General features: G+C 45.3%; 1 protein-coding gene across 1 annotated transcript in view; it reads right to left on the bottom strand.

Annotated features, from left to right (window-relative positions):
- Positions 1-20,629, bottom strand: part of ARG2 (arginase 2) — a 37,467-nt gene extending 16,838 nt beyond the window's left edge. Inside the window, exons 1-2 of the mRNA XM_074997212.1 lie at positions 20,409-20,629; positions 19,900-19,972 (exon numbers count right to left, since the gene is read on the bottom strand). Coding sequence (XP_074853313.1) covers positions 19,900-19,972; positions 20,409-20,525 — 190 coding nt within the window. The 5' untranslated portion in view covers positions 20,526-20,629. The remainder of the gene's footprint in view (positions 1-19,899; positions 19,973-20,408) is intronic.
- Positions 20,630-27,834: the final 7,205 nt, after the last annotated feature.

Below are 27,834 nucleotides of genomic sequence, written 5' to 3'. Positions count from 1 at the left end.
TGATGGAGCAGTTTACTGGGTGCTGCTAGAGGTTAAATAGCCAATGGGCCAATCATATTTTGCCAATTCAGTATTTACAGCTTCCCACCATATTTGCAGACCTAGGAAGACAAAGCTTTTTTCACTAACACCAGCCTATTTAGAAGTCTTAAATGCCTGGAGTCAAGTCACGGTGCTAAGATCTTTCACCCAGTGACTATCACCATATTCAGTGGCAATTTTAGAAGCCCCATTGCCAAATACTATAAAGGGGAGAAAAAAAAAAAAAAAATCAGGCCTGCATCTTTAAAAGGGTATTTATCAGTACAGTATAAATGTGACTTCTTGGGATGGTGGAGTACAGCCCATTCCTGCCTGGAATGGGGTCTAAGGAGTCACACCATTAAGGAGTTACTCAGTTGGCCCCACCCTGGTGCACTTAAAAGTTGTGTCAAGAGAGGAGGAAGAATTCAAAAGGGAGAAGCTCAGCACAGTAACAGGGGCTCTAGGAGAAGGACAGACTGCTAGTCCCTGAATTCTGGGGAGAGGCCTGAAGGACAGTGGAGCCTGCACCCTTGCCTGTGAATAAGCCAGGCTCCCTGCAGCTGCTAACCACCAGACAGAGCTGGACTGTGATTTAACTGAAGTCAAGTCTACACTAGACCTTAAAGTTGACTGCTGTAGCTGGAACCAACTTCTCTACAATCGACTTACCTGGCTATCCTTGATGGAGGGAGACTGACAGGAGAAACTCCCCCATCAACCTCCCCGACTCCTTGTGAGACTGATAGTTTGATTTTGCACATTCCCATTAGGTGCGTGAAAATGAATCCTAGAAGATTGACGCTGACCAGGTCAATCTTCTGGATAGTGAAGGTATACCCCAAGATTGTCCCCCCCATCCTTAAAAGGAAGAGAAGCCAAAGGCTTACCTGGGCCTGCTGATGTCTGTTTTGTTTTCCTTGGCTGTATACTTTTCTTTGTTGCCTCAGAGCCCTTGAAAGGGGCATGACACTAAAGGAATGGAGCTGAAGGGCTGAAATTCTCTAAGCCCCAATCCAGATGGCTAGAACCTGAGCGAGTATAGAACCCTGATCAGCATTCCCACTAACTTTTTCCATCCATTGGAGAAATAAATTTTGTTGTGTGTACCAAGGCCTGTGTAGATGTACTCAACCAGTAGAAAAACATGCTGCCCACTGTGGGCGCTCTGCTAAGCTGCAGGGTGTTATAGCAATATTTCCTGGTTGGCTGCTCAAGAGCTCAGCTTACAGGGAACACTGACCCCAGCACACTCCAATGGGGCACTGCAGAAAGATCAGAACCAGGACAATATCTTCAAAACTGTTCACAGCCACCCTGAGATAAACCTGAAAATGTTTTTTAAAAAAAGAGCATCTTCAAGAAGGGTTTCACTCCATTTCCTGCGTTTGTTATGGAAATAGTCATATAAAAGTAACTACAAAACTGTTCTGGCTTGGAGCAAGAATAAGCATGACAGTAAGTAACCCCTGTGGGATAGTCTAGCAGTCTGACTTTTTCCAGCAACATCCCTGTCTCTGATGCATCAAATGCTTTCCATAGTCGTAGAGCCTGGCTCAGATTTCTCTGGGTGACTTAACAGTCTTGGCTGAGAATGTGTGCCTAGAGGACTACATGAAAATACTCTCAAAGAGCAAACCTTTGCCTGCTCCTGGAACCTCTAAGACCCTCTCTTCTCAACTAGCTATATTATTTAAACACCAGAGGCTGGGATTTTAGGTAGTCAAAACAAAGAGAAAACTTGTATTTTTTAAAAATTCCCCTGCATCATGTACACCTGACCTTTGCATCACTGTGGCTATGTCTACACTAAGATTAAAAAAAAATCTAATTTATTTATATCAATTTTCTAATACTGGAATTTATAAGTTTGATTTTGACCATCCTCACTTTCACTGTGCTCCCCACAAAGTTGAGTTGTTGCTGCCATACACAAATTGGCTATCATCAACTGTTGCAGTAGGGCACTGTGGGAAGCTACCCTTCATTCCTGTAGCATTCTGGGTATGCTCAATGGTCTTGACACCATCTTCCCCCATTGCATTTTCATCATTCTCCTCCCAGTGCCTGAAAATAGCGTAGAGACCCTAAGAATCAGAAGAAAGAATATTTGGTTTCCCCACACGTTACATTGCCAACACAGGTGTGACTGTATTCTCAACTGGTCATCCACTGAGTACCCCACCTCCCATGATCACATGCATGGGATCCCTGAATATAATGCAGGGTCCCAGAATGATTTTTAAATTGAGAAGAATGTAGGAACAAACAATTTTTGGTTTCCCCATATACTATATTGGTCTTCAGGAGAGTCTTCATGTGGGGTCCCAGACTGTTTTTTAATGTTAGAAGAAAAGAAGATACAAAAACTGCAGGGGGAAAAAAAAAAGAATTTTTGGTTTCCCCTCAGCATCAGCAAGCCCTGGTACAGGTGAAGGGGTGGGTGAAGTAAGGTGGGCAGTTGAAGTATTCTTTCTTTGGTGGCAGCAAGCCCCTTAGCTGCCAGTGGAGACTTTTTCCCCAGTGGCAGTAAGGCCTGGTATGGGCAAAGGGAGGGCCAGTTGAGGTGGTCCTTCCCCATGGCGGCAGCAAAGCTCCCAGTATCTTAACCATTGGGGAAGACTTCCCCATGGCAGCAGCAAAGCCCAGAATATCTTTCCCGTCCTCGGAGCCCTAAACGTGCAGCTGGCAGCATTGCCAGCACCAAACAGCAGGCACATCCTTTTACTGGGTTGGGTTGGAGGCCACCACATGATGTGGCACAGTGCAGAAAGACCCAGACTGTGAGGCGCCTATTGGGGAGGGAAGGGTGTTTGCACACAAGTGTCCATGGCTGAGAAGAAGTTTCTTGGAGTGTTACGCAAGCATGACCCCCAGCACAGCCTTGCTGACACGTGGTACGGAGGAGGGTCAGGGACTGGCATCAGGCAGTGCAGAAAAAAATAGCAAGTATACAGACAGAGCCAAGAACTCCCTGCAGGGGCGATTTGAATGGGTTGATGCATGCACAGCTTGAATAGCATAGAAAAAAAAAAAAAAGAAGCCATTTCTCAGGCTGTCATACTAACATGAGCCCACAGTTAAAGGCTCGCTGCTCCCGCTTGGAAAGTCAGGCTCTTCCTGTTACTGGAGAGCAGCAGCCAGAGCGGAGCACTGAAAGGGGCATTGTGGGTTACATAAGGGACACCTCTGGAGGCTTGAATTCACTTTTAAGATGTGCTTCCACACTGGCCTTTAAATCGAACTTCTGAATTTGAGTCTGATGCTATACCTGTCAGGTAACTGCGACTTGGTAATCTCGAGATTAGTGCACCCAAAGGAAAAATAATAAATCGAGCTAATGGTATTTACAGTGAAGACAGTCACATGGTTTAAAAAAAAAAAAAAAAAAAAAAAAAACAAGCTAACAATTAAATTCAAAATTTCTCAGAGTGTAGATACTGCCTAAATTACTGCCCAGGAACCTGAAATTTAAGCGACCCACAAACAAAGTGTTTTAGTTTTGCTTTAGGTTATTTTTGTGGTTGGAGAGATGAATGCCAAAAATGTGCTGCCACTAATTACCACGGTATCTAACAGCCTTCTGTGTCAAACAAATTCATTACACTACCTGAGACTATACCAGTGGATTACATGCAGCATCTTGCTCTCCCCTTGTTTCTGGATAAAAACTGGATTCTCTCTTTTGCGGGAAGGGTGTTGTTTCTGTTACAGGTTTTGGTCAGTGGTTTGGGGTGAGGGAATGTGAGTGAAATTGTCACATTTATGCTGGCATGACTAGTTTAAAAAAAAAAAAAACCACACACAAAACATTCCAATAGTCAAAGAGGTGAGAGTGGGCGGTGGTGGGCGGGGTAGCAGGAAAAACAACTAACAATGTGCAAGATAAAAGCATTCTCCCATCATCCCTGTCTCTTAATGTTTGTACAGTGCCTAGCACATGTGGTGCTTCAGGTTTACTTATGGCTTCCAGGCACTATCACGCTACTCTTAATAATGATCCCATAAAGCCAGATTTTCATCTTTGCAGTGCCTGTTTAAATACAAAGTTACTCCAGACTTCAGTCAAGGTTCTGATCTTCATGCTTCTTCCAAGTGGTGGAACAAAAAATTGTCAGAGCAATCCAAGGGGTTAGGATCAATGTTTCCTATAAGCCAAGTGCTTAGCCAGCCATCAAATTCCACCCAACTGATTAGCCGGGTGCTCACAGTGCCCAGAATTGGCAGCATGCATTTCTACTGGTGGTCCACATCTGCAAGTGCCTTGGTGCACATAAAATTTATTCCACATGTGGATGGAAAAAAAAGTCAGTAGGAAACACTGGACAGTAGTAAAAGTAATGAACTGGAACTGAGCAATGAAAAGTTTAATTTAAATATGGGGGAAAATGTCCTACCAGTAAAATCTATTTGGCAGTGGAATAATCTCCAGGGGGGTGGAGAATGCACTCCCATTTGAGACATTTAAACCTGGAGTGGACAAAGAACAAGAGAACACAGAGGATCAACATCGCACTAACTCCTGAAATGACACCTAGATAGGGTTTAGTGATTCTTTCCATCTGACATTAGGACTATTTTCCAAACCAATTTAAAAAAAAAAAAGGTATTAAGCTTCAAACAGATGCCTACTTTACACACTGAAGTCAGCAAACATGTCCTAGCTCCTCTAAAGAAAATCCAGACATCCAAGCAAGTCCAACCCTTAATTCCCAAGAGACAGGACAAATTGACCTGAACTGGTCAGCTCTGAAATCAGAGTAAGCATCTAGATCAATATATGCAATTTGAGCCTTTCTAGTCCAGCACCCCCAGGATCTGACTGGTGCCAAATGAGAGAATTTGCCAGACCACATGAAGTCAATATTGTCTAGCACATTACCAACACTTCTACTGCTCACTGGGCTCTTAGAAGACATTTAGGGGTAAATTACAGTTAAATAACAGCACAGAACAGAGAGAGCCAGGACTGGAAGCTGAGTATAAACAATGGGACCACAAGAACCTCGGCCACACCCATGATAAGTGGTTGTCCAGCTAACTAAAATCATGCCAGATTACAGATGTTGCCAGACAAGAGAGGTTCAACCTGTACCTAATGCATGACCACATTTAATCAAACTATTAAGGACTCTTCTTGGTGCATACGCTCAATCCCCTGGCTAGTGCAGAAAGATACTGTCCTAGCAGACTAGTTAGTAAATGGTTATACTCACTCCCAGCCTTTTCCTTGGCCTAATGCATTTCATTGGCTTAGCTCCCATAAAAGGTAACAATCATGAGGAGATTATTTCACTATATGGATTCACAGGAATTTTATTTCTGACAGAAGTGGTTGGCCTGATGGTTCTGAAAGGAGAAATCTCCATTTAACCACACCTGTACAGTGCATGCAGCAGCACCACGCTGCTAACTTGGTTCATTCTTGACCTAATAGCTACCTCTCTAGAGAGCACCAGAAATCTTCACGACCTCTCTGCTGATACTGCCACAAAGGTGTTTTTTTTTTTTGTACTGCAGGGACAAGAGTACTGGGAATTGAATGGGGATCCCACACTAAGGCTCTGCCTGCACTAGAGTGGTCTGTCAAAGTTCCCATCAATGCAGCTACTTCAGCAAAAGTAACAGAGTAGCTGGCATCAACAGGAGAGCAGCCCCTGCCAGCCTTACTGCCTGGAAGACACTGTGATATGTAGGTCTACTTCAGTCACCTAATCCATGTAGCTGAAATAGAACCACCGCAAAGGTAAGTTTAGACAACACCTCAGCAGTCAGATACTTCCAGGAGCTGTGAAAGGGGCAGCAGACTAAAAGGCAACTGGAGAATGACCTTCTGTTCACTCACAATCTCCTTTGGATTTTTTAATTAGAAGGCAAACTGCAGAATACCAAAGCAGGATATGCCTGCATGACAACTTACTGTTGTATTTTATTACATAACTGTTTGCTCACACACAGTGATCCTGCTTATGCAGTGGCCCTTGCAGCTCAGTCTACTGCCCTGAGTGCCTGCCTGATGAGTCACTAACAGGCAAAATGCACAGGCCCTCTTTCATAGGGAAGAGACAAACAAAAGGTGAGCTATAAAAACCATCTTAAACGTGGCACACCCACCATCCCGCAGAGCGGAGCAGGGACCCTGAGCTCTACAAAAATAATGAATTCAGCTTTTTTGGTAGCTGGCATGCCAGAGTGGTGAGCTCAGGATGCACTGGTCTCTACTTGCACATCTATGTATGCTTTGCAGCCACTTTCACATAAATGTCAGCAAGAGGACGTGATTAAAGAGCTGGTGGATGAGTCATTCGTTACGCACCATTCACAAAGAAGCTTGTCCTGAAGCATCTTCACCCTCCTGTCAATAGGAGAGATTTTTCTCTGCTTTCTCTCGTGCAGAAAGAGAAGCCTTTTCCCCTAGGACACCCACATGCACAACATCCGGCCCACATGCACAACATCCGGGGATTGCATGTTCAGTGGTGAAGCAAGAGGGCCGAACGACAGCAGGAGAGATTGCCTCTTCAGCAGGAGACTGTTCCACATCTTAGTGACTCTTAGAAGCAGGAGCAGAGCTTGATAAACTTAAAATGAGGATAAAAATAACACCCACTGATTTTTTGTGGGCAAAAGAATTCATTGATGGGGAGATGCACTGAATGATTTAATAGTGCCATCTCATCTACGAGAATTCTGAGCCCTATGCTCTCACTCCACTTTGTTTAAAAAACAAAAAAAAAAAAAAAGCCACCCTATGAAGTCTGCTTTCAAGAGAACTATTTGTTAAATTAGTGTTTGAACACCAAACAATCTCCACAGTCTTTCCCCACCCTACAGCCAAACCTGTGAACTACAATTCAAACTAAGCGGACAACCTGGAGAGCACAAAGTCTGGTATTTTCTAGCTCACCAAAACTTCCCAACCTCCCCCGATCCTGCAACCACATCCCTCCCATATGAGGAAGTATCCTACTGAGTGTGGGCCAGCTGATGTCAAAGACTTCAAAAAAAAAAAAAAAAAAAGTGTATAGGCTTAGGAAACATTTACACTGTAGAATTACAGCAGAAAAAGATATTCCGATGCCAATCAATGTGTTGTGACATAACATGACAATGTTACTATGCTGTGATGTAAAAGCCTTCTACCGGCACCTCCAGATATCAGGGTAGCCAGTTCTGCAAGCTTGTCTGGGCAGAAATTCCTGGAAGGTGGCAGAAGCCAGAAGATGTAAATGAACATTTGTAATGACCATTCTAACATCCATGTTATATCACCTTTCCTCATTTTCCTGGGTTGTTTAACCCTGTTGGGTTTTCTCTGAGTGTCCAAGCCCCAGTGTTAGATGCTTCCCTTTTCTTCAAGCCCACAATGATTTTTAAGCCAGCCAACCAGCATATTCCTATCAAAGACATGGCAGCCATGTCAAGTCCCACTATAATGAATCTCTTTCCAGCAACAAGTTTATTATTCTTTACCATTACATAAGATTACACATTGTCCCAGGCATGAACAATAATCAAACTAGGAAGGAATCACATCACAGGAAATTTCCACTTCAAAGAATAAGTAGAGCCTCTCCCAGGAATAAAGGGGGCTATGGAGCAGACAACTGACTATTTAACCAGCATTCAGACTCCTGATATTTGTGTTTTGGTTGCTGTTACTCTATAAGGTGCCACAAGACTTCTTGTTGGTTTCCCCAGTTCCTTCTGATATTGCTGGCTGGCTGGCTGGCTCTCACTAAAATCTGACCCTTCCACCCAAAAACTACACTTCATGGGCACCTGAAAAAAAACCCTCAAGCTCAAGCTTTTTCAGACCTCCTATAACTGAGCCTTTTGGTTGAGACACCAAACCAGGGTCTCATCCAATAAATGGTCATTAAAAATTCCATGGCACAAAAAACAAAGAAGGAAGGAAGACAAAATCCAGTCAAGTAACGCTTTTGCCCCCATTAACCCATATGTGGGAAAAAATTAGATATGCTATTCTTTCCCCTTGCTTTCCATTTCAGAGATGGCTGAATTTTTGTGATGGGTATGCTGATCCGCATATACATAAACACTGTAAAGTGCTTTCGGACGAAAGATACTGGCAACAAAACCTAAGAGCTCTCTGTGCTATGACTCCAGGCTTTAAGTCATCTTAGCAAAACATGGGAGGAAAAATTAGGAAATACAGTCTCCTGTTTTACATCACTTTCTCTTAAACTGATGTAATGTTTTAAATTGGAAGAGGAACCTCCACACATCTGAATGCAGTTCAATTTTTAAACAAAATTTTGACATTGAACTGTTGCAATTTGAATACAGACAAACCCAAGGGGAAAAATTCCAAGAATCATGAGGCAGAGACTATTTTCACCACCAAACGAAGGAGACATCACATCACAGGAAATTCCACTTCAAAGCACAAATAAAGAGCCTCTCCCAGTAATAAAGGGGGCTATGGAGCAGACAACTGACTATTTAGCCAGCATTCAGATTCCTGATATTTGTGCTTTCATTGCTGGCAACTGCACTGGATGCAACTAGCCTTTGAATACCAATTGGGGCTGGTCTACAACTTGAAAGTTATATCAGTACAGGCTGAAATCTCTCTAGTATAGCACCCTTGGGAAATAACCAGTGCTGAACGAGAGATTTTGCCGCACAATGGGAAGTCAATATTATCTAGCAGCATTACCAACATTTCCATTGCTTTCTGGGCTCTTAGAAGACATTTAAGTGTAAATTACGGCCAATAACAGCACAGAGAGCCAATCAAGACTGGAGGCTGTAAAAAGCCTTTATGGGACCATGGAAAACTTGGTCACATCACTGATAAGTGGATATCTGGCACACCAGACTAGAGACGTTCAATCTGCATAACCATTCCTGTTGGGGAGCAGGTCTATTTATTTATTATTGATGTAATTATACTGCTACAAGCTGCAGCATGGACAAAAATGTTTACATTAATATAACTTATTCAAGTTCAGGAAACAAAATAAAGCACGCTGATACAAGTACTTTTATATGGCTGTTACCACCTCCACTCCTGGATGTTTTCCCTACATTAATTATGCTGGTATATTTGAAATGACAAAGCTTTCTAATATCAACAGGCCCTTTGATTAACAGCATATTGGAAAAGTGTGATCACCTTATTTTGCATTGTAGGACAGGTGAAATGATCACAAGGCATCAGATTACAGCGGAGCCCTTCGTCCAAAATGTCTTTTTCTGAAAATATTGCCCATCATGGCTAACATGGATGCAGCCCCTTGGAGCTAGCAATGGCTGACAATACCAAAGGACTGGTGGCCACCAACATCTTCATCTCCCTGTCAACATCAGTGGGCCCCAAACTTCCCACATCATGCATCGCCACCAGGAGCCAGGGCTGGCAGTGGGGCTTTAGCTCCCAGAGGGCACTGATATGGTAAGGAAGGAAAGAATGGGGCCAGGGACCAAGATGGGGGCAGGAGCAGGAAGGAGTACAGCCCTCCCACCTTTTCGGCTCATCAGCTCTGAAGCAGGTGCATTTTCCCTGCTACGTTGCTCTACTTCTACAGAACTTACAAACTGCCATGCAAAACTTACCAGAATGAAACTCTGCTACTATCTGAATGAGGAGTCCAGCATCACAGCACTCTCTCTTGTCAAAGTATGCCTCTACTTCCACAAGCCAGGCCATGAGCCCCCACGTCATTGTTTACCCCTACTGCTCTACCGAGCCCCAGGGTCTGCAACCAAAGTAGCGAGAAGAGCCTTTTTTTTTTCCCAAATTCAGTTACAAAAAAAAAATCAATACTTCAAGAGCCGCAATGCAAGTGACTATGAGACCATCTTCAATAAATAATGTTAAATGGTACTTTGTCACCCCTATTTAAGAACAGAGCACCCACAATGATTTGTACCAGTTAGAAAGTTTACGTTACTTTCACCCCCAGACTGGAGAGCAAATGAGGACAAGGAAAACGCTGTGCCTGGGGAATTGACTCTTAAGCAGGAAAGAGATGTTCGCATTAACCCTCATTCCCCCACCCCCACCCCCACCCCCAGCTCTACCACCCTGGGCCCACAAGCCTGCCCCCATCTCTAGGCTGTACCCACCTCAGCCCCCAAATCTGCCCCCCCATCCCCTGCAAACCTGCCTCCCCAGGCTTTACCCCCCACCCCCAGGCTTAAACCCTCTCAGCCCCAAACCACCCCCTTCATCTCCAGGCTTAACTCCCAGCCCCAAACATGCCCCCCTATCCCCAGGCTTAACCCCTCTTAGCCTCAAACCCACCCCAGGCTTAACCCACTTCAGCCAACAAGCACCTCCAGCTGAGTGCGCTGCTGCCACTCCTCCTCAGCAGGGCTATGCAGCTCCAGAAGGGGCAGACTCAGCCACTCCTGCCCTCAGCTCTCCTGTGGGTGTAGCAGGTCCCCCACCTGCAGCATGGGTGGCTCCCTGCCCTGCCACCACTGAAATAACAGAACTAAATTAAATTGGTCTAATGGCCGGATCGCTGACAGCTATTAAACCAATTACATTTAGTTCCATTAGTTCAGCAGCAGCAGGGCAGGGAGCCAGAAGAGTCAGTGGCAGCAGTGCCAGGAGCTGCAAATGACTCTTTAATGGGCCACAGGTTGCCAACCCCTGACCTAGCTAAACTGGGAGGTCAGAGCCAGACCCAAACTTCATAGCTATTTCTCCTCTCTAGCAATCCAGACACACTCTGAAGCTTAGGCACATCTTCAAAACTTCACTCTGTGTTACACAAACCCTCCCCCATGGCATGGGCACCCACACAGCGTACTACTCTCTGAGTCAGCACACAAGAACCAGGCAGGGACCTTCATGGCAAGGACAAGAGAGGTGCCCCCCCCAAGGGGAACAGGGCAGTGGTAGCTCAAACTAAAGCTTCTAAGGTCTTGGGGGGGGGGGGGGAGGGTCTCCTCCTCTGTTAGGAAAGGGAGCTGGAAATGCCACCGACAAGGAGATTGGTGGATTTACATTTGCTATGGGTCCGTACTTCATCTGCAAATGACTGCAGAGGTCAAGAGCCTTCAAACCTTCTCAAGAAATATCACTGTAGGCTAGTGGAATGTCACTGCTCATTTTGGACAGACAAAATTAACAGTAAAAGTTTGACTGTGTGTTATATATCCCCTTACCTCTTGTATACCAAAGCAATGTCCACACAAAGGCCTCCTGTTCCTCCACCCCACAAGTCAGACTCCCCGCTCCATATCTTGCAAGGACTCTACAATTCATTCCCCCTCTGCTGCCAGAACCCTCCAACCACTGCCATTGAGGACTCTGCATCCTCCTTCCTTACCCCACTAGGGCTGTGTCTACACTAACAAGTTCTTTTGAAAGATTTTTCAGAAGGGGGCTCTTTCGAAAGACCCCACGAAACATCTACCACACAAAAAGCATTCTTTCAAAAGTAAATCTAAAGAATGTGGCGCTCCTTTCGAAATCGCTCTTCCTTTCCCATTTCAGGAAGAATGCCCCCTTCTGAAAGCTTCTTTTGAGAGAAAATGCGTGTAGAAGCTTCGCAGACCTTTCTTCCCCCACAAAAAAGGAATCCCCAAGGGGCCTGATTTTTTGATCCCTGGCCTGTTCTTTTGAAAGAGTGATGGCTGTGTGGACACTCTCTTTCGAAAGAGCGTATCACTCTTTTGGTATGCTTTTTTGTGTGTGGACGCACTCTTTCGAAAGAAGTTCTTTCGGAAGTGATCTTCCAGAAGAGCTTCTTTTGAAAGGTCTCTGTAATGTAGATGAAGCCTAGGTCTTTTCTTTCTGACTAGGATAGGAGTAATTCAGGGCATCAACACTAATTTCCAGTGGGAGAATGAGCACAACAGACAGAGAATGCCATCAAGTTGAGTATAGGCCTCACAAACTCATCCATGGTTATTTGCAAGCTTGGAAAGATGGTAACAGTAAACACAATTTCACCATTCACACACTTAGTGGATGGAAATCTTATCAGTAGTAACTGAAATTTACAGATACAAAAGTAAAAGTAGTGCTGTTTCAGAGCTTAGAGTCCAATCCAGTGAGTTTTGAATTAGGCTTTTTTAGTGAATTAGCGAACACTAAAACCAGGCAGGATCAGTTGATTTAAGGATTACCTGCTTTGTCTAGGTTACAGCGAAGTAGCATTAGTCGGTTTCAGAAAAAACCAGAAGACTGGTGGCACTTTAAAGATTACCAAATTTATTAGGGCACAAGTTTTCGTGAAATACAACCACTAGTTGAAAGCTAACACACAAATAAATGTGTTGGGTCTTTAAAGTGCCCTGGAGTCCTTGTTGTTTGTGCTTTGTAGCATTAGACATACGATGTCGACAATTTGTTTTAACAGATACAAAGTTTTAACTTCTTGAACCCCACTGGCAGTCAATTAATTTTCAGCAACTCTGAAAAATTTAATAAATAAATGCCTAAAACCCATAATTATGTGCATTAATAATTATAACCAAATAAAAATATACATCTGTCAAAGTTATTAAACCATTAAATTGGACCAAGCTTACTTACTGGTAACATAAGGAAGGTCTAAACTTCCCTCACCTATAGCTTTTGGCTCCAGATTCTGGTGCATTAGCCCTCCTGCCTGAGCTGACCCCAGGAAATCTATTTATGTCTTTGCAAGGGGCTGTTCTTTGCTGTTGCTGGGAGGGTGAAAGGCAGATAAGTGGTTCAGACTCATCTCAGCCAAGTTATGCAAGATGGGGTGTTCTCTGCCTTTTGGCTCCATCCCTCCCTCTCTCAGTAGGAGAAGGGAACAGCTGAGAAAGCAGCCTGCGCCCCAGCTACCGAGAGACAGCAGTCCCTCCAAGTAGGTCATTACAGCAATCCCTGTTGAAGTGACCTCAGACATAAGGCAAAGGAATGAGCTCAAGACTTCATAGGAAGGAGGCTCAGGAAATTACAGGGGGCACTATCCAGAGCAAACACTCCTCACAATGTCTGGCAGAGAGAGCGTGAGTGCAGGGGGTTAAGGTTGAAAAGAAGGGATTGCAGATTCCCTCCCAAAATTATCAGTTATTGAGGGTGAGGTGGAAAAGGGGCAACGCAGACTGAAAAGTTTAAAGTCACCATCCCAAGGCAAGCTGTTGAGTGAGAACCATTTATAGCACTCTGGGCCCTTCTTCCGGCACAAGCACATCTGAAAAACCGGGGTGGTAAAAGGGGAATAAAAAAAAAATCACATGCTGAACTCTCACACCCTGCCTCCTCTACATGTCAGGTGTGAGTATGCTTCCCAGCACCAATAGGCATGCACTAGCTCTGCTCAGGTTGGAACGCTAAAAATAGTGAATGTTGGGCAGCTAACCCACGCTGCAATTCTCAGCCTGGTTTTTAGGGTGCTACCTTATATAGAGCTAGTGTATGTGTGTCTACCCTGCCTGCGTGGCATGCTCACACCTGCAGTGTAGACATGCCTCAGCATCCAGAGCATAAAGATGCATCAGGACTCAGGAGGTACGAGTCGCACGTTTTACTACCTCCACTCCAGAGCATTAGATGGGACCCGTTTTTATTATGTCAAGGAAAACTGATCACTTTAAGATGCTGATTTAGAAGAAAAACCACCCACCTTCCTTCCAGTAAGAAAGAGCCTTAATCTCTCCCATCCCTAGATAAATAAGCTTCTTTTATTTGTTTTTAATTAATACTGCAGTTTGTTAATTCATGTTACTACAGCGGAAGAATGAATCAGAAGCCTTTTCACTTTGGCTCCCACATACCCACGGAATTCACCCTCTGCTGCACCTTCTTCTACTGGGACAAGTCATGCTCCTGGCATATATGATCTCCTGGCATGCATGCACACCAACATGCATGTGCCCCATTCCAAACTAGATAGAGTATGGGCACCATATAGAAAAACCTCCTTGGCAACAGTCATGCATGCTCACATCTATGGTGACTGTACTAGGGACACACAATGAATACGAATGCTTCAAAAGCTGCATTAACATGAGGCTGATGTTCTGTGATGCTGTACATGTCTCAGTTACCTGGTGTTAGCACATCTCTTTCAGGAGTGACTCAGGCAAGTCTCCACCACAGGTTCCCCCCCCCCCGCCCCCCAATGTTACTTATTTCAATGTTCTAATGTCTTAAATAAGTAATGCTGAAAAATTGCTTTCATAGAGCCACAGCTTTGCGGCCACAGTTCACAGCCACAGCATTGCAAAAGGAGCCTTCAGCTGAGCCGATAATAGAAGTGCTTTGGTCACACACATTCTTTTCCAACTTTGAAATGGGAGGGGGTCAAAAGAAATTGGCAGAGCTAGAAATATTTTTTCAAGGGAAAAGCCCTCTCTTTGAATTTTCTTGCTTGGCTGAGTAAACATTAGGTGGTTTTGTGTCCCCCCCTCCACCCTAGAAAAAAAAAAGGCGTTTTTATGGGAGGGAAAATGCAGACAAGCCTTCAGTTCCACAATATTATCTCCTTCTACCCACCTAGAGGCAAGTGGCTGGAGGATGGGGCGAGAAAGAAGGGGCATCACTTAGTTCTTTTGACAAGAGTCCTATGATTTTGAATGAGGTTTTCAGTGTCTTAAGTCACTCTCACTTCCTTTGCAGGGAATCAGGCACTTAATAGTGGAATTCAGGTCCAGAAAATTAGACTCATCATAACAGTACCGTACACACAACAGCTGTTGCAAATTCACCTTATTATCCAATATAACCTTTAAAAGATACAAATTAATAAAAAATAGCTGAGATTTCAGTGAGCACTGGTGGAATGTGAAAAAAAAAGATGAGAAGAGGGGAACTATAGCAATATTAAGAGCAACAAGAGGAAGTCTTGTGGCACCTTATAAACTAACAGATATTTTGGAGCATGAGCTTTCGTGGGCAAAGACCCGCTTCATCAGATGCATGGGGGTGGTGGTGGTTTCAGAGGGGTATTTAAAGAGTGGGGTCCCGTTAAGAGGAACATCGAATAATACTGAATATAGCAATATTGTGTATTCAGAGCCCTCCTGCCAGGCCAAGCAGAAAAAGATAACAGCCTCTGCTTAATTTCAGCCCCTTATGCCTCATTTGAGGATAGCTAAAACACAAAAGCACCCTCTTGCTCAGGGACTTCCTCCTTATCCTGCTCCTCCACAGGACAATGGCTGTCTCTTCAGTACCATGTAAAAAGCTCCCCCGTGGATGCAGGTTAAATCTGTTATTGCTGTCAATAAGGGCTCCTCCTGACAGAGTCTACAACACCTGACCCTAATATCAACAGGGCTACAGAAATTTAAGCAGCAATAACACAACAACAGACATGAATAAAGGAACAGCGGCTCAGATCAAACTCAAAAAAAGGGCACGGTAGCAACAAAAGAAGATCCTGACAATTTTTAATGTTTAAAGACAAAGAAAAAAAATTAATCCCCTCCACGCTTTATTGATATTTAAGTTAGTAAACACTAAGGCCCAGATCCTCAAAAGTATTTCAGCTCCTAACTCCTATGGAAATGAATCAAAAATTAGGCACCTAAATACCTCTGAGGACCTGTGTCTAGAAGAAAGCATTTGCCATTTGTTCACCTTTGAGGGGTTTTCTACATGAGCTGGACACAAAACTATACTTAGTTTCATTTTTACTGCCAAAAATTATAGCACTTCTACTACCAAAGGACTCAGATGTCTCTTCTCCCAGAAAGGGGCAGGGGCATGGCACCACGAATGTAAACGAAACCAAAAAAGGTGCCCACAGTGGGAGTTTTCATTCAAGTCTTAGCTGTCAATGTCATGCAGTCGTTTCTATTGAGGCTGGATTTTGTACAACCTGCCAACAAAACTGAAATATGAGATATGCTATTTGAAGGCAACCCTCCCTGCCTGGGCAAAGAGTTTTGCATTCACAAGCCAGATAACTCTGGGTCCATAGATGCAAAGAAAACTCAGACAGAGGCCACATACAAGTGAGAAGCAGGAAAAGAAATAAAATAACCACCACACACAACCCAAACCCTCACTGATGTGGCCCCTGACTGAGACACCTCACTCCCCTCATGCTCCAGCACCACAGGTACGGGGAAGAGGGATGGATGGGGACTGAGGTTCAGGGTTTTTCCCAGGCCAGATTAATTCTTCTGGGAGCCCAGGGTGGGACCAAAAATGGGGTGTTTCAGGGTTCAGTGTGTGGGAGAAGGCTGCTGGGGAACAGGTGTGGGATTGGAGGGGGGAGCAGGAGGAGGCTGGGGGGAGGTGTTTGGGGTCCAGGTGGGAGGGTGCATGAACAGGTCAAGTATGGGTGGTCAAGAGGGTGCAGGAGTAGGGTCCAGGATCAGGGTGGGAGTGGGAGGTCTGGGTGGGAAGAGAGTGGAGAAGCAAGGTAGAAGGAGGAAATCTGAGCAATGGGGGCACTTACCTTTGCCAACCCATCCCCTGGATGGGGGAACGGCAGCTCCCCGGAGAGGCTTTTCTCCGGCTGCACCCAGGCACCCCCCACCGCCAACCGCTGCTCTGACAGACTGAAAGCCTCTCCAGGCCTCGCTGTATTGACCCAGCCAAAGGAAGAGGGAGGAAGAGCGGTGGTGGCAGCACTTCTTCCTGCCCCAGCAGGCAGAGCCTGTGGGCTAAATCCGGCCCTGGCTTGCCTGACTCTGACCCACAAATCTCAGGGCGCCAAAACCCCACTGCGGCAGACTGGATGCTGGGGAGGGGATCCCCAAGCCTCAGGAGCTAGATCCAGGCAAGCTATAAATCGCGGTGTCTCCAACTCTGTTCTGAAGAGCTGTCTAATCCCTCGAGCAGTAGGTCCTTCTGTCACGTCTGGTAACTTCCGAGTTTGAGACATTCTAGGTAACTTAGGGCTCTCCAGCCCAACTTTTTAATTCAGGATGTCAGAGCCATCAATTGCTTTTCTATCATGCTGATATGCCCAAGGGCTGTTAACTAAGGCAACCATCCATCCCGTTTTTGGCAGGACAGTCCCGTAGCTGGGATGCCAAAAGGCGTCCCTTCTTATTCTAGAAAAGGGACTAATCTTCCCTCATTTTCCACCAGCAGCTGCGCTGAGAGCAGGTTAGCCTACTTTCTCCTTCCCCGGGGGCGAGGGGAGCATGGGCGGCTACCCGGTCCCTGCCCCTTCCCTGGGGCTCAGGGAAGGTGGGGAGGGAAGTGTCACAGCTGCCCTGTCCCTGCCACTTCCTCAGGGCTCCCAGGGAACACCAGGGGCTGCCATGGCCTGGGGCTCAGAGAGGGTGGGCAGCTGCCACCTCCTTCCTGGCTCCCTGGGGCTTGGAGGAGCCACGAGGAGCCTGCCCTCCTCACATATCTCCCTGTCCAGGATTGGGAGATATGGTTGCCCTACTGTTAACAGTGCCTCATATCTAGACTGCATGATGCAAAATGGGAGTGAGGTGGTACCAGGCAACTCATTTATAGATACTTAACAGTGCTGACTGGAGCTTTTGATCTACTTGAAAGCTATTATCATGAAATACATTTGAGGCTCCACCAAGGACTGAACTCATGGCCACTGGTTTACACAAAGCCAGTGCTCTCACCGTTGAAACACTCTTCCTCATACTACTGGAAGGGCCCTTCACAGGTCATCAAATTTGGTGCCCTCAACTCACTGCAGGTGCTAGCACCTGACAGATGTTTACCTATTCTGCCCCTAAGTACTAAACCATAAAAAGCTGAGTAGGATAAACATTGTATATTAAAATCTGGAAAACATTTGCCAGAATAGGACTCCTTGTTGAAGAGACGAGCACATAGCTTTTCTAGTGATTAAGGGATTAATCTCCCCTTTGTGCATACACCTATGCAAGCAATTAGTATTAATAGGATTTACATACAGGCATCCTGAATCAATCCCTTAAGGTCTGCCCTGCAATCCAGTCCACACACTAAGTCCCAAGGAATGGAACCAGCTTAACAAGCTACAGAAGAGATCCCCAAGCTATGGGTTATCTCCTCCCTTGGGGTTGTGGGGCGGGGGGTGAGGGGAGAGACAGCTAGAAGCTTGGCTCACCCCTCTGGGAGGGAGCACCCTGGCTCAGGATCCCCTTAAGACTGGAGGGGTGTTAACCGTCCACTCTACATTTCGAATGTGTTGAGTACTTATGCTAAACAATCGGTTCCACCTCCTAGTTAGTTACAACAATCTATCTTTTGTCTGACCTGAAAGAGCTGTCTGGAAGCTGTAAAACTTGTCTCCCTTGCACCCACAAAAGCTTGGTCCAACAAAAGATTATTACTTCACCCAGCTTGTCTAATCCGGTAGGATCAATAAGGTTACAACAATGCACCATTTCATCACCACCACACACATACAAACTGACCAGAAAAAAATTCAATCCATAACAAATTTAAAAATAGTCAAAACAACAAAAATTCTTTTCACTAACTCTGGAGCTAAGAGGAAATGGGCCGTAAATTGTTAAGACGACACAACACCAGTCATTTGTTTTTGCCCCAAAGACAATGCAAAAAAAACAAACAAACATATCCTTCTTTTGATTAGTAACAGAGAGATAGCCGCGCTAGTCTATATACTATCAAAACAAAAAAGCAGTCCAGCAGCACTTGAAAGACTAACAAAATAATTTATTAGGTGATGAGCTTTCAAGGGACAGATCCACTTCTTCAGATCTGAAGAAGTGGGTCTGTCCCTTGAAAGCTCATCACCTAATAAATATTTTGTTAGTCTTTCAAGTGCTGCTGGACTGCTTTTTTCTTTGTTTTGAAATTGTCTCTGGTCTTGCACAGACAGGCTAAAACATGAGGTTTTCTTCAGAGAATTCTGGATTCCTTTTTGGAACAGGGATAGGTATTATTATTATTATTATTAAGAGGCTGAGGCAAGTATTCAATCGTTGAAGCAGTGCCGGAAAGGAGTTAAGGAAGTTATTCGTGCGGTTCAGGTTACACCCCCCAAAATCTGGATTGTTCAGTCTGGCACACCCCAGCTTCTGTACAGAGGTATTTTTAAACTTTTTGAGCCTACAGAACACCAAACAATAATATTTTTATGCAGAACCCCTAGGAAAATTTTCTTGTCAAACAAAAAAACCCCTTCACTTGTTGATGGTACTAGCTCCTCAGTAGTACTTTCACTCATTTCTGGCTTTTTAAAAGAAATTTAACTTATTCCATTTACTCATATTGGTATTTCTACATGGACCACCAAACACCGCTGAATATGCATGGTGTCCAATACGCACTGGAAAGTGCGCTGTGACCAAGTGGCTCATTAGAGCTGCACATGTGGAGCACCTTCCACCCCTCCATGCATGTGCCCCACCACCTGGTGGGACAACTGCTTGGCAGCAGCAGCAGAAGTGGCTCCTACTGCAGCTCACTCAGGGCGGGGCAGGGCATGGCTCCAGGTGCTGATTCTGGTGAGTGACTAACTGCAAGCTCGTGCAAGGGCAGCGAGGTGAAGGGTGGGTGCCTGGCTGTGGGCAGGGGTGGAGGGGTGGGCTGTGACAATTGCTAAATTTTGTTTTGGACACCAGTGCTGTGTACCAAAGCCTCCCCTGTGAAGGTACAGTTTTTTGTCATACTGTACAGTTAACTGTACTATATGCAGATGCCTACAAATGGTACCTCTGTGCAAGTCCCTTCTCACAGAGAAACATTTTAATACTCTGCAGGCTGGTTTCAGCCTCTGGGGTCCATTCAATGCCCAGCCCCTCTGCTGCTAGGCCAGCAGAGATAATGGGTTTGGTGACACATCTTACTTCCCAGGGAGAAGGCGGAGACAAGTCCGAGGCAGGAAGGCGCCCACCCCTTCGTGCGCAGAGCTCGGGGCGTGCGGCTGATTCATAGTCCAGCTAAATGAGCCAAGCTAAGGCAAGAGGAAGAGGATGGAGGGGCGTCAGCCAGCGGCCACCTTCCACCCCGGCGCTCCTGCAGGGGACCCTTACCCAAGCCGGCGAGCCGCTCCGTCAGCCCCGCGTTCCTTATGGCAGCGGGGCCATGGTCCACCCCTCGCCTCTTCTGTAAGACAAAGGGGCTAAGTTAGGAGCCGGCGCGGGGCGGGCCGCTCCCAGGCCCGGCAGGAGCCGCCGCGAGCACACGAGCGGCGACCTGGGGGAGGCCTTTCCCTCCCCAGCGGTCTCCAGTGCGCGCTGGGGTCCCCGCTCCCCCCCGCAGGGCACTTCGCGTGGGCGCGGCAACGTGCGCCACAGCCGCTGGCAGATAATGAACCCGGCGTCAACCCGGCCCCGCAGCCGGGGGTGAGGGGGGGTCTCCCCCGGGGACAGCGAGACAATGCGCTGCCGCGGCTAACCGAGCCCACGATCCCCGCGCGGGCCGGGCGCAGCCTCCCCTGCCGCGGCGCCGCTCTCGGGCGTGGCGGGAACTCCCGAGCCCTTTGTGAGGTGCCCCCCGGCGGGCCGGGGCCAGGGCTCCCCTGCCCAGCGCTGCTCCTCACCTGCCCCCTGGCGAACGGGGCCCCGATCAGCGCCACGGAGTGGGCGGGTTTCGAGAGCTGCAGCGCGGAGTCCGCCTGCTTGCGCAGGAGCCGGGCGAAGCCGCTGCGCAGAGACATGATGCTGCAGAACCGCTGGCTACCGCCGCGCTGCTCCTTTTAACCCGCGCCAGCGCCGCTACCTCCCCCCGCCGGCGCCGGGCCAGAAACCGGCTCCCCGCCCCGGGACACACCCGCGGCGCCCTCCCCGGCTGGCCAATGGCAGCGTGCGCCGTGCGTGCGCCCGGCCCGGCACGCTGGGGCTGGGGTGGGCTGGTCCGGCCGGCGAGGGGCATCCGCGCCGCAGCTCCCCGCCCCCCTCCATGCTCCCGGAGACCCGCCCCCACCCCGCGGCGATCTGGGCTCTTCTCGGGACTCGGCTGCGCCACTCTCCTGCCCCGGCCCGCCCGGGTCCCCTTGCCAGTCACATTGTCCTGGCCGGCCTCGAGTCTCCCGCCGCCGCGCGCTGGGCTCTGTCGCCTGCTGAAAACTGCAGCTGCAAACCCCGTCTCCCCCGGAGGCAGGACGGGAGAGACTCAAGGACAGACGTTGCCACGCGGCAACATGTGCTGCATGCAGGCGACCAGAGGGGCCGCTGATAGGCACCGACGGCTGCCTGGAAGGTGCTCAACCTTCGCATTCCAGTGGCCTCGTCTCTTCCAGGAGCTACTACAGCCCTGGACGCCACCATCGCTTCCTTTCCAGGGCTATTCCCTAAGCACCATGCTCGCCAATTAGCTTAGTTTTACCTGTGGAGTAACTTCACCCCGCTGGTCACTATGACTTCAAATAACGATGACCTCTCCCCTGCCCAGGGAAATGCCTCTGCATGTGGCATGGCAGCCCTTCCCTAGTTTATGCACCCCATTTCAACGTCAACAGTGCTGTTCCGCTATTGGCCGTCTTCACCTGAGCGCATGTTTACACTTAAAACACTGCAGAGCTAAATGCACCAATTCTAAGGCTACATCTGTACTTACCGGGAATGTCGATGGCTGCTGTGCAGTTTTAGATATGCCAGTTGCAAACCTAAAATCAGTTTTAGAGCCATGGACATTGGTCCCTGTCTTCACTGCAGAATGTGGAAGGGAATGGCCTTAATCCTTGTGGCTTGCAAGGACTGGCCCTGGAATGTGCCACTTTGCGCATGCACAAATCGGCACCCTGGAAGATCGAATCTAAATGTGGCCAGTGTAGACCTAGCCCAAGTCTCCATCAGAGAGCTCTCTGTTACGATTCATTCACTTACCAGCAATTATGTGGGTGGAATTGTACCATCTACAAAGAGGATTGCTCAGAGGCCTGCATTTTTCACATCCCTGAGTCACAGTTACACTGATATAGATAGGGTAGACCAGACTTTACACATGACTTCTCTTTCCTGTTTCCTTCCCAGCTCTCTGCTTGTCAGAGTAACCAGGGTTGTAACACTTTCTTCACACCTTGCTGGAACTCCAAACTGTCAAAATGGAAGTCGTTTAATAAAAATAATTGTGGACATTGTTTTAATTTCTGTCCAGTTTCATTTCTGGCTAACTTCCTTTTCATTAACCTGTCTTCACATTTGCTTTGTTGGTTACCCTTTTATTTCTTTTTTAATTCTCTCTCTAAAGCTTTCCCGTATTTCTAACAAACTCTATTATTTTCCACTTGCTTCAGTCTCTCTGCACCATTGTTTCCTTCCCCCAGTTTTTTGCTTCAGACTTCAAGCCCATATTTCAAAGCAGGGGCTTGTGTTACAGTGTGATCAGGGACAAGAGTCTTCTGCTACTTTCAGTCTTCACCAGCTGACACACCCAAGAATTAGGTCGTCTGAACTGGTTCGTTGGTACCCCTGTTCCACCCCACTATTGTTCACCCACATATTAATTGTATCTGAAATTATTAATATAGGACACACAAGACATTAATTTAACCATAAATACCTTTCAGTTCAAAGGCCAAATGGTATTTTGTACTACTGCTGTTAACATGCTTAAAAGTCAAAAATAAGCAATCACTACACTCAGTGCAGTAGTAAAGTATTCATAAGCAAGTGATCAAAACACTTACAAATAGGCCACCTCATCCTGGCATGTTCCTTGCATAACTAAGGTGGAAGTCTCATGCACAATTACCTCATCATGTCTGTACATAACAAACATCCTGAAAAACAAAATTTCTGTACACTCTTAGTGGGAACCTCTGAACAGTTTTAACTGAGTACCATGTAGCTACTGATCCTTGCTTCTAGGTCCTAGTTCTATTTGTATACAATAAATAGCAAGGCTGGCCCTTTTATTATATAATGGGGGCCTCCCTACCTTGGTACCAGAATGGATATTTTCAGGGGTTAATTTTACCAGCACTCCATCCCAATTGCCAATCTATATTTTGTTTGTCTGTTAAACTAGCCCCAGGGCACTGGGAAGGATATCACAGGGCAGTCCCCCAACGTTGGAGCATTGAGAGAGCATGCAGTGGCACCCCACCCAGCTCAGGAAGGCAGCAACATGGCTGCAAACCCTTGTCCCCAGTGGCACAGCCAAAACAGGGACTTAGGGGTGGGGCTACTCTTGGCTGTTGGTGGAGGCACAGCCTCCCCCAGCTTCCCCTACCTGCCACTCATGACCATAATGCTTTTTTCAGAACTATGAACATTTCAGACTTTCAAACAACCTCCATTCCTAAGATGTTTGTAAATCTGAGGTTCTACTACCTGTGTTATACTGGGCCCCTGGAGCACCTGCACTAATCTGAACATTTCCCTTTTAAAGGTCTGTAAAGTAATGCAAACCCAGGAAGGCAAATAATTTCCTTCACTGAACAAGTTATCCCTAACAAAGGGGTTGTTAATCATTTAATGGTTTAAATCCCCAAGCCTTACTTTTTGAATAGTAGCGGCTAACTCTGGATCAGTAACATTACAAGATTCTGAATCAGGCTTTTCTGTTTGTGTTTGGATGGTAACAGTAACAATTGGATAATCTTAATGGTGGGACCCACAGCCACAGCCACCTTAGCAACAACTTCCTCCGTGGATTTTTTTTCCCACGTCCTGTGTCTGGAATAAGCTTTTATCTTAACCACATATATCACTGATTTACCCACTTTACCTGCTAATTCCTATATATAGGATAAAAGGGCTTGAGACACAACAGCTTGAGGTCTGCACAACAAAATGAATTCATACTCCACAAAGGGAGGTATGCTGTCCAAGCATCACAGACCAACTGAGCTTGAAAGTACCAACTAACCAGTGACATGACTTTCTTAAACACTTTTACTCTGAGTGGAGCATAGGTCATCTACAAATCTCCTTCACTTCACTCTCTTTTGGGACAAAACTTCTAGCTGACTCCAGCAGCTACCCCAGTTGTTGTTCTTCAGTTTCAGTAGATCTTCTCCACATTGTCTGAGGTCTTCTTCTTTTGCGTTTTCCTTGCGGGTGCCATTTGAGAGCTCGACGGACTATGCTGGATGATGGTTTTCTGAGAATGTGGCCTAGCCATCCCCACTTTTTTCTCTTGATTTGAACTTCAAATGGTTCTTTTCCTGCTCTGTTCCAAAGGTCCTCATCTGTGACAAAGTCTTGCCATTTGATGTGAAGGATGTACATCAGGCATCTGTTTATGAATGGCTGTAGTTTGTGACCTGAAGACTTTTTAGTATACCAGTGCTACATCTACACTACAGAGATCTTTCAAAAGAAGCTCTGCCGGAAGATCTCTTCTGAAAGAGCTTCTTTCAAAAGAGTGCATCCACACACCAAAAAACAGATCAAAAGAGCAATCAGCTCTTTTGACAGCGAGCATCCACACAACCCCCTGCTCTCAAGAAAGAACTGGAGAGGGATCAAAAACCCAGGCCACATGAGGACAGATCTTTTGGAAAAAAGGGCCTGCAGAGTGTCTACATACATTTTCTTTTGAAAGAAGCTTTTGAAAGGGGGTGCTCTTCCTGAAAGAGGAAAGGAAGCACAAATTTGAAAGGAGCGCTACATTCTTTCAATTTACTTGCAAAAGAATGCTGTTTGTGTGTAGGTGTTCTGAAGGATCTTTCAAAAGAGCCTCTTCTTTTGAAAAATGTTTCAAAAGAACTTGCTAGCATAGACACAGCCCAGGTCTTGAATCCATACAACAGCACACTCTTTACAATTGTGTTGAAGATCCACGGTTCCGTCCTGGCAGATATTATTTGTGAATTCCACATAGGATGGAGAGTCTTGAATGCAGCTGTTGCTTTCCCTATCCTGGCAGTGAAATCCTTATCTGTTCCTCTGTCTCTGTCCATAATACTCCCCAGGTAGGTGAACTGATCCACATCTTCCAGGTCATCCCCTCCCAGTGTGGTGGTGTTGCTGTTGGACTGGTTGATCCTCGTTGTCTTGGTCTTTCCCTTGTTAATGCTCAGTCCAATCACTGAAGCAGTTTTGTCTAGCATTGAGACCTTTTCTTCCATGCTTTCATGTTGGTGTGAAAAGAGGGCGACATCATCAGCAAAATCAATGTCCTGTAGCTGTTTGGAAAGTGTTCACTGAGTGCCTCATTGATGGCCATCTGTTGTCCTGCTCATAATCCAGTCCATTCTGATCAAGAACAGGAAAGTAAGAAAGAGATGGGGAGAGTTCCACTCAAGCGACTGTACTGTGATCACTCCAAGAGTTGCCATTTGGTCAGTACAAGATCTCTCGCTTTGGTAGCTGGCCTGTTCTTCCCTGAGGAGTCTATCAATTTCTGTCTTCATTCTCTCACTAACCAGTACTTGTCCTTCATTACAGAGTGATAATGCCTCTGACACATGAGCAATGCAGTGTACTTGGCTGAGTATGTACTATATTTGAGCTGCACAGTTTCAGCCTGAACAAGGGGATCTCCAGAACCAAATCTTGTGACTGATCCCTTTCTGGTGATAAGATGACCCATCAACTGCCTCAGGCTACCACCTTTCAGAATTTAACTTATGTACTGCTCCTGGATAAAAGAGTTAAGAACCCCTTTTTTGAGACAGCCATCTGAAAAAGAATATGCACCTCTTGTAGCTAGGATAGGATTTTAGTTAAGTAGTATGCTTTGTCTACATTCCTTTTATCCCTTTTTACTATATACATGCATATTCCATAGGAATGCTTTCATAATTTAACTTTCACTTATTATTTGCTATAACACAATAGCCATCTAGATTCAATTATATTTACACACACATATTATATATACTGCAGAAGAAAAACTATATTGTTTTTCTTCTGCAGTTATTACAGCTGTTGCTTTATTATATATATATAAAAAAGGATCCTGGGCTTCTCCCCACGATCCTGATTCTACCTGTGCCCTTTTGTTCCTTATTTGCATGTACTGGTATATATTTAACATTTATAGTTTAATTTTTAAAACATTAAACTTTGTAATAGCACCAAGACACCTGAACTGTTAACTAGCAAAGTTAAGACTGCCCAGAGATGGTGTCTGCTGCCCAAAGAGCGTGTGACAGCTTTACAATCTTGAATGAAAGCTTTAGATGGAATTTTCGTGGAATCTTTTAGAAGCCAATTAGTTTTAAATACAGAAAGTAGGGTTTTACAAATTCTCACCAACAGAAGTTGGCCCAATGAAATTTAGTACTTCATGCTCACCCACTTTTTCTCTCCATAGTTGAATCAGACTGTTAACTTTGACAGCAGCAGCCATTATAGTTGATTATTTATGGACACATTACCCTGGAATGACCCTTTTCCTTCTGAACATGTGTAAAGGTATCTGGGTCCCCACCTGATCTCTTTACATAATTTGTTTCATTACTAAGGCATGACTATATAGAGCTGTACTTCAGTTACTGGGATTCACTATCAAAGCAAGCATTTTTTTAAAAATCAACATCTCTAATATTTGATCACTTCCATTTTTAACACTTTATTTCTTGCACTACACTCAACTATCACATCCCCTCTCAGCTCTGCAGTGTTAATTTGCACAAAAATCCTTTTAACTGCACATACTTTTTTCCTCTTAAATTACTCACTGTATTTTCATTGTTCGGTAAGACACCTCCCAAGACCTCACTAGCTACTAAATTTGGGGGCCATAACTCTTTTGTCTTATAATAATAATATAAGCAACAATTATAATATAATAATATATAACAACAACATATATAATAGTAGCAACAATAATATAATAATAATAATCTTTTTCTCAGCTGACTTTCTTTCTCAATGTTTCTAAGCTTATCTTTATAGTTTTGCATCTATTTCCTTAACTTGTTACACTTTTCTTCCAAAGTTTTACTCACTAAATACAGCCCTTAAAAGATGACTGCTTTTCACTTTGAATTTATGCAACAGACATTTGGCTGGTGACTGGCTACAATTAAGTTTGTCAATTTGTTCCAATACTTCCTCAAATGACACCTCAATCTTGAACAATTCCTCAGATTTTGTCACCTATAAAGGATGGCTCAGGTTCCGGAACCTCCCTAACATCCTCAGCCTTGAAGACTGAAGCAAAGAATTAATTTAGTTTCTCCACAATGACTTGATCATCTTTGAGTGCTCCTTTTTTATCTCGATCGTCTACGAGGCCCACTGGTTGTTTAGCAGGCTTCTTGCTTTTGATGTACTTTAAAAACATTTTGTTATTGCTTTTTGATTTTTTTTGCTAGCTGTTCTTCAAACTCCTTTTTGGCTTTTCTTATTACATTTTTACACTTAATTTGGCAATGTTTGTGCTCCTTTCTATTTTCTGCCATAGGATTTGACATCTACTCTTTAAAAGGTGCCTTTTTATCTCCCACTGCTTCTTTTACATGGTTGTTAAGCCACGGAGGCTCTTTTCTGTGTCTCTTACTGTGTTTTTTAATTTGGGGTACACATTTAAGTTGGACCTCTATTATGCTGTCTTTGAAAAGCTTTCAGGCAGCTTGCAGGGATTTTACTTAGTCACTGTACCTTTTAATTTCTGTTTAACTAACCTTCTCATTTTTGCATAGTTGCCCTTTTCAAAATTAAATGCCACACTGTTGGACTGCTGAGATATTCTTCCCACCATAGGAATGTTAAATGTTATATTACGGTCACTATTTCCAGTGCTGTTACAGTTACCTATTGGACCAGATCCTGCACTCCACTCAGAACTAAATCAAGAATTGCCTCTTCCCTTATGCATTCTTGTACCAACTGCTCCAAGAAGCAGTTATTTAAGGTACTGAGAAATTTTATCTACGCATCTCATCCTGAGGTGATGTGTACCCAGTCAATATGGGGATAATTGAAATCTCCCATTATTACTGAGTTTTCTATTTTGATTGCGTCTCTAATCTCTGTTAGCATTTCATATTCACTAGCACTGTCCTAGTCAGGTGCTCTATGATATATCCCTACTGCTATAATCTTATATGAGTGTGGAATTCCTATCCA

This window comes from Carettochelys insculpta, chromosome 6 (genome assembly GCF_033958435.1).
Source record: "Carettochelys insculpta isolate YL-2023 chromosome 6, ASM3395843v1, whole genome shotgun sequence".
NCBI lineage: Eukaryota > Metazoa > Chordata > Testudines > Carettochelyidae > Carettochelys > Carettochelys insculpta.
Note: the sequence above shows the minus strand (reverse complement) of the source record. Positions and strands in the feature narration are given on the sequence as shown.